General features: G+C 48.1%; 1 protein-coding gene across 5 annotated transcripts in view; it reads left to right on the top strand.

Annotated features, from left to right (window-relative positions):
• bcar1 (BCAR1 scaffold protein, Cas family member) overlaps positions 1–7,024 on the top strand; it is a 69,107-nt gene that overhangs the window by 54,246 nt on the left and 7,837 nt on the right. For all 5 annotated transcript variants that reach the window (XM_076991673.1, XM_076991697.1, XM_076991688.1 and 2 more), the window contains one exon: positions 3,710–3,853. In XM_076991673.1, coding sequence (XP_076847788.1) covers positions 3,710–3,853 — 144 coding nt within the window. The remainder of the gene's footprint in view (positions 1–3,709; positions 3,854–7,024) is intronic.

Raw genomic sequence — 7,024 nt, 5'->3', positions numbered from 1 at the left:
GAGATTCAGCACTTTGAAAGCTCAGCTGCCCGGACCCTCTGGAATGGCTGCTATATGCAGCAGTGCGTGTGTGTGTGTGTGTGTGTGTGTGTGTGTGTGTGTGTGTGTGTGTGTGTGTGTGTGTGTGTGTACAATGAAGGACAGATGTGACTCTTCACAGCCACGTCACAGCAAGTCTCACAGCTGACCACTCCCTCTCTCCCACAGTTAAAGCCTTTCCACTGAGTTCAACACCCACGTCACACACACCCTCACACACGCGTGACCAGCAGTGGCCAATTTCCAGCATGACCTTTTGTACGACGCGAGGTGTTCACACAGAGGAAGAATGTGCAAATCTCATCCTGTTACTGGATTCCAGAAGTCAACCACATTTCACAACGAACAGATGCTGACTCAAGTGTGGACAGGAGCTGCAGTAAAACCAATCACAATGGCTGTGTGAATGCCCCCCCAACACGACCCCCTACCTGCTCTCCGGCCTCAAAACCCTCCAGAGAAAAGAACAGCTTGCTCCACAGATGGCCACTGTCTGTGAATAGTGTGGGTTTGGGGATGTATTCTTATTCAAGAATACGTGTATATACATATATATATGCTATCTGTGTATTGGATCGATACATGGACTGTGCCATTCATTGACTCAGAGCTGAGTGAATGATAATACACCATCTTGATTAGTTGCTGCATTCAATTGAAGTCAGAACAAAAAAAGACATGGAGCAATTTCATGAAGGAAGCATAAAATAAAAGTAAATGTTGCTAGTAATGGTCTTTAGATACTTATTTTGCATAAAACAGCAAGTTGGGGGGGGGGGGGCTACCTTTAAATGCTGAACAGGAAATTGTCATTGACATTGTGCTTTAAAGAGTGACAGTTGTGTTTAGTGCTCTGCACCCGCAATGTAAGTGAACATAATAAAGAAAAGGAAAAATGGTGTTGATAAAAATTTATTTCATTCTTCATTCAATTTTCAGAATTTTAGAGTCGGTTTAATCATCTATAAATATTCAATAATGATTGTAATATCATGAAAACTGCAGCATACTCACACACACACAGGTGTGTCCTGGAGGGGTTCAGTTAGAACAGTCTGATGGACCAGTCAGGGGTGGAGTGCCCCAGGCTCTGAGTGGTGGTATGTGTAACTGGGGCAGCTGGGATGTGGGGATATAGTAACAAGTGTAGTGGGGGTCTTCATGGTTGTGGGTGGGGCTGGTGTGAGGGGTGTGACAGAGACAGTGGAGAGCAGTCTGTTCCTCTCTTCAGTGGTGACCTTCTCAGTCATGGTTGGGCCTTGGGATATCGTGACTCGTGGCCAGCTGGTTTGGCGACCATATCACCCCCGACAATCACACACGCGTCTCTTTGACATCAGAATTATAGCCCCTTCTCCAAAACAATGTGGTAACAGATGGTCCCTCCCCATAAACACACACTCTCATCTCCTTCATTATCCAATGGGCTTTTACTTACATTGATGATTTGTGTTATTGATCACTGTTTCCTTTGGATGGCTCTTTGGCAGATTGCAGCCTGGTCTGGGAGGGGCTGTTGGTGCTCAGGGCAGAAAGCAGAGAAGCAGGCTGCTTCCGTTTAGCTATGCTGCACCCATTCACAGCCGTAGGGGAATTCTCGCATAGAGCTTAAGGGGTTGTTTCTTGCATTCTTCTACTGATCTGTTGGGATTTAGTGTATGCTTGCGAGCATGTGTATGTACAAGTGTGGAGCATTTGTATGTATGTTCAGGTGTGTGTGTATAGGTGCATGTGTGTGCGTTTATGTGTGTGTGATGAGTTTGTAATCTGGCATCTCTGGAGAGGACAATGGAGAGACCAGGACAAGCCCAACCACCTGAAAACAGAACATAACACATGAGTGTGTGTGTGTGTGTGTGTGTGGGTGGGTGGGATGGGTATTATTTGGTATGAGTGTGTGTGTGTGTGGGTGAGTGTGGGATGGGTATTATTTGGTATGAGTGTGTGTGGGTGGTGTCGGATCAGACACCTGAGGGAGAGTCTAAATGGGTGCAAAGGTGTGTACAGTAGCATGGAGAATGTTCCATTAACTACAGCCATGGATGAGGAGTAGAGGGAGGGAGGGAGGGAGGGGGAGAGAGAGAGAGAGAGAGAGAGAGAGAGAGAATGATATTGGTCATAAAGAATGTGTGCAGTTGAGGTTGGTGGGTATTAGTGCTTCTGCCTGGTTTCTAAGCCTTTTCCTCTAAAGAGCCTTTTATTCATTTTCTCCTTGCCTGTAATACTGGCACATAGGATGCACAAAGAGGAGAGTGAGAGAGAGAGAGAGAGAGAGAGAGAGAGAGAGAGAGAGAGGTGGCATAGGCAGACGTGGCTGAGGGGTCTGAGTGGAATTAGCAGCGACGTATTGTCAGATTGCTTAATGGGCAACAGCTTAATTGGCTGTTTAGCAGAGCTGTCACATAGCTGTCTGTGGGAGAGAGCAAATATTATTACAGGATCAGACATTCATTAGTCCTTCAGCCCGTTTCAAAACACTCATGTTGAAAGGTTGAAGATCTGGGACTCGGCTTCTCGCTGCACATCATGCAGTGTGTGTGTGTGTGTGTGTGTGTGTGTGTGTGTGTGTGTGTGTGTGTGTGTGTGCTGACTGAGATTTAGACTAAGAGCATGAATGTTTCTTGAATTCCAGCAGTGTTTCCTGAATTACTGTGTGTGTGTGTGTGTGTGCGTGCTCTGTGTGTGTGAATGTGTGTGTTTGTGAGACAGAGGAAGGAATGATTTTTGTCCATGTGGAGAAGGCTTTGGCTGGATCCACTCTTCAAATGCCACTGGGATAAAGATGATCTTTTCAGATTCTGTGTTTTGTGTGTGTGTGTGTGTGTGTGTGTGTGTGTGTGTGTGTGTGTGTGTGTGTGTGTGTGTGCGTGCGTGCGTGCGTGTGTGTGTTACTCTAGACATAGAGGAAGAGAGATGTGGGATAGGGGGAGGGAATTAGGGGTGACTGAATGGTTTGGTGGTTTAACCAAATTACATCTAGTGAGAAACACAAACAAATATTACTTCTCAGTACGTTTCACCCAGCCAAACAGAACTATGGCAACATAGTAAAAGACATGATAACAGTTTAATAAATTAGACTTTAACAGTTGAAGCATGCAGTGTTGCACTGTACACTGCAACGTTCAGGAAGGTGTAGAACCAGTCTGAAGGTAAGTGGGTTTGAGGCTCGTGTGTGAGTGAGCGCTGGGCATCTCTGGCAAGCTGTGTTCACTGCAGTAAAAATAAGAGTGAGTTTGTTTTCATTTCCCAGGCCTGGGAGGTGACACAGTATTGAATGCAAACGTTTGAGAGTAAACACGCAGACAATAAGATCCCACAGTCTTCCCACGGTGACCCCAAGAGACTCTTATTTTTGGAAGGGATGGAGTTAACACGGTCACTGGACCACTGCAACGCTTTAGTGCCATGCAGGAAGTCTCAGTAACCTATTCATCCTATTTACATGATCAGTTATTTAAAATTATTATATTATATTTACATTATATTAAATAACAGTTATTTTAAAGCCTTTAAAAGCCTTACATTTACATTTAAGCCATGCCTACACTTCTCTATCAGTGTAGCTACATATTGAACACCCCCTCCAACAGAACACGCACTGTATCCTTAACCCGGTCTGAATGGCGTCATTAACCATATCTCTCTCTGTCTGGGTTCTCTGTTTCAGGTGGTGGTGCCCACGCGGGTTGGTCAGATGTATGTGTATGACACCCCCAAGATGGAGCAGGATGAGTATGATATCCCCCGACACCTGCCCCCCTCCCAAGAGATCTACGATGTTCCACCCACCCGTGCCCAGTACAGTCAGCAGGTAGGTCATCCACTCGTTACCATTAACATGCACACACACACACACACACACACACACACACACACACACACACTATGAGTGATATCATACCATTTACGTCAGCTAAGCAATGACTCTGTACCACAGTGAGTCTAAACTGCAGTGAGTCTGTAATGCAGTGAGTGAATTGCAGTGAATATCCATAAGAGCAGAAGTGCAAAATTCAGGTCTGTCTCAGTCCACATGCCCATTTCATTAGTGGGACTGACGTGTGAAACTGCATGTGTCTAGATGATGGATGTCATCAGTATGACTGAAGTGTGAAAAAGTGTTTGTGTGTTTAGCTCTGTTACCTCAGACACATTTTGTCGAATGGTCATCTGTCTGGGAGTCATTATGTTCTCACTAATGTTTGATCTGCTGGGTATATTAAATCCACACCCACCATCTCCTGTCTCTCTCTCTCTCTCTCTCTCTCTCTCTCTCTCTCTCTCTCTCTCTTTCCCTCTCTCTTTCTTTCACTTTTTGTCTGTCTGTGTTGTTAATCTCATGTCAACTTAGAGATTGTGCATCTATTTTTAGCTAAGGTCATGCATTATACACTGGGGAAGTAGATATTTTGGTATCTGGAGGCACTTGAAAAAGAAGGTCGATTGCGTGTGCGGATGTGTGTGTGCACGAGTGTGTGTGTGTGTGTGTGTGTGTGTGTGTGTGTGTGTGTGTGTGTGTGTTTGATTTTCCTCTCAGAGTGTAGGAAACAAAATGTCCTGAGACTAGTATGTTTGTGTGATAGGATGTGCACATGTGTATTTGTGAATCTGTGTGTTTGTGCATGAAGGTGAAACAGCTGTCAGCAAGATCAAATCCTCAGTGTAGTATATAACATCTCACACACATACACACACACACACGCACACACACACACATAAACACACACAAAGCTGGCCCACAGCAAAGACCTCAGACACATGTACATCATCACAAAGTGTCCCGAGAAATGGTTTGGGAGAGAAGTAGGAGAGAGATAGGAGAGAGATATAGAAAGAGATAGATAGATAGAGAGAAAGAGAAATAGAAAGAGACAGAGGGAGAGAAAGAATTATATAGAGAAAGAAAGAAAGAGATAGAGAGATAGTAAGAGAAAGATGACAAAGATGAATGAAGAGCAGATGAGATATTGAATATGAGAAACACATGAGACACAGAGATGGAGAGGATCCAAGAAGAGAGGAATCACAGCAGTCTGAAATGATGGGAGGTGAGGGGAGGGGAGGAGGAGAGATAGAGGGAGAAGGGAGGTGAGGGGAGGGGAGGAGGAGAGATGAGAGAGAAGGGAGGTGAGAGGAGGGGAGGAGGAGAGATGAGAGAGAAGGGAGGTGAGAGGAGGGGAGGAGGAGAGATGAGAGAGAAGGGAGGTGAGGGGAGGGGAGGAGGAGAGATGAGAGAGAAGGGAGGTGAGAGGAGGGGAGGAGGAGAGATGAGAGAGAAGGGAGGTGAGAGGAGGGGAGGAGGAGAGATGAGAGAGAAGGGAGGTGAGGGGAGGGGAGGAGGAGAGATGAGAGAGAGAAGGGAGGTGAGAGGAGGGGAGGAGGAGAGATGAGAGAGAAGGGAGGTGAGGGGAGGGGAGGAGGAGAGATGAGAGAGAAGGGAGGTGAGAGGAGGGGAGGAGGAGAGATGAGAGAGAAGGGAGGTGAGGGGAGGGGAGGAGGAGAGATGAGAGAGAAGGGAGGTGAGAGGAGGGGAGGAGGAGAGATGAGAGAGAAGGGAGGTGAGGGGAGGGGAGGAGGAGAGATGAGAGAGAAGGGAGGTGAGAGGAGGGGAGGAGGAGAGATGAGAGAGAAGGGAGGTGAGAGGAGGGGAGGAGGAGAGATGAGAGAGAAGGGAGGTGAGGGGAGGGGAGGAGGAGAGATGAGAGAGAGAAGGGAGGTGAGAGGAGGGGAGGAGGAGAGATGAGAGAGAAGGGAGGTGAGGGGAGGGGAGGAGGAGAGATGAGAGAGAAGGGAGGTGAGAGGAGGGGAGGAGGAGAGATGAGAGAGAAGGGAGGTGAGGGGAGGGGAGGAGGAGAGATGAGAGAGAGAAGGGAGGTGAGAGGAGGGGAGGAGGAGAGATGAGAGAGAAGGGAGGTGAGGGGAGGGGAGGAGGAGAGATGAGAGAGAAGGGAGGTGAGGGGAGGAGGAGAGATGAGAGAGAAGGGAGGTGAGAGGAGGGGAGGAGGAGAGATGAGAGAGAAGGGAGGTGAGGGGAGGGGAGGATGAGAGATGAGAGAGAAGGGAGGTGAGAGGAGGGGAGGAGGAGAGATGAGAGAGAAGGGAGGTGAGAGGAGGGGAGGAGGAGAGATGAGAGAGAAGGGAGGTGAGGGGAGGGGAGGAGGAGACATGAGAGAGAAGGGAGGTGAGAGGAGGGGAGGAGGAGAGATGAGAGAGAAGTGAGGGGAGGGGAGGAGGAGAGATAGAGGGAGAAGGGAGGTGAGGGGAGGGGAGGAGGAGAGATGAGAGAGAAGGGAGGTGAGAGGAGGGGAGGAGGAGAGATGAGAGAGAAGTGAGGGGAGGGGAGGAGGAGAGATAGAGGGAGAAGGGAGGTGAGGGGAGGGGAGGAGGAGAGATGAGAGACAAGGGAGGTGAGAGGAGGGGAGGAGGAGAGATGAGAGAGAAGGGAGGTGAGGGGAGAGGAGGAGGAGAGATAGAGGGAGAAGGGAGGTGAGGAGGGGAGGAGGAGAGATGAGAGAGAAGTGAGGGGAGGGGAGGAGGAGAGATAGAGGGAGAAGGGAGGTGAGGGGAGGGGAGGAGGAGAGATGAGAGAGAAGGGAGGTGAGAGGAGGGGAGGAGGAGAGATGAGAGAGAAGGGAGGTGAGGGGAGGGGAGGAGGAGAGATGAGAGAGAAGGGAGGTGAGGGGAGGGGAGGAGGAGAGATGAGAGAGAAGGGAGGTAAGAGGAGAGCAGAGAGGCATCACTGCCTACACCACAGTATATTTATATTTACGTCACATTTAAGGCGTTTAGCAGACGCCCTTATCCAGTGCCACTTACAAAGTGCTTTGCATCTGTTCACAGAAAGCATCCTAGATAGTAGCATAGATAGGTAGGAATTCAAGATACCCTTGAACGAGACTACTACTAAACTACAGGAATCAATGCCATTATGTAGTGTTCCAATATAAACATAGGCTCACTTAAACAGGAATTAAAATTTATA

The sequence above is a fragment of the Brachyhypopomus gauderio genome, chromosome 2 (assembly GCF_052324685.1).
Source record: "Brachyhypopomus gauderio isolate BG-103 chromosome 2, BGAUD_0.2, whole genome shotgun sequence".
Classification (NCBI taxonomy): Eukaryota; Metazoa; Chordata; class Actinopteri; order Gymnotiformes; family Hypopomidae; genus Brachyhypopomus; species Brachyhypopomus gauderio.
Note: the sequence above shows the minus strand (reverse complement) of the source record. Positions and strands in the feature narration are given on the sequence as shown.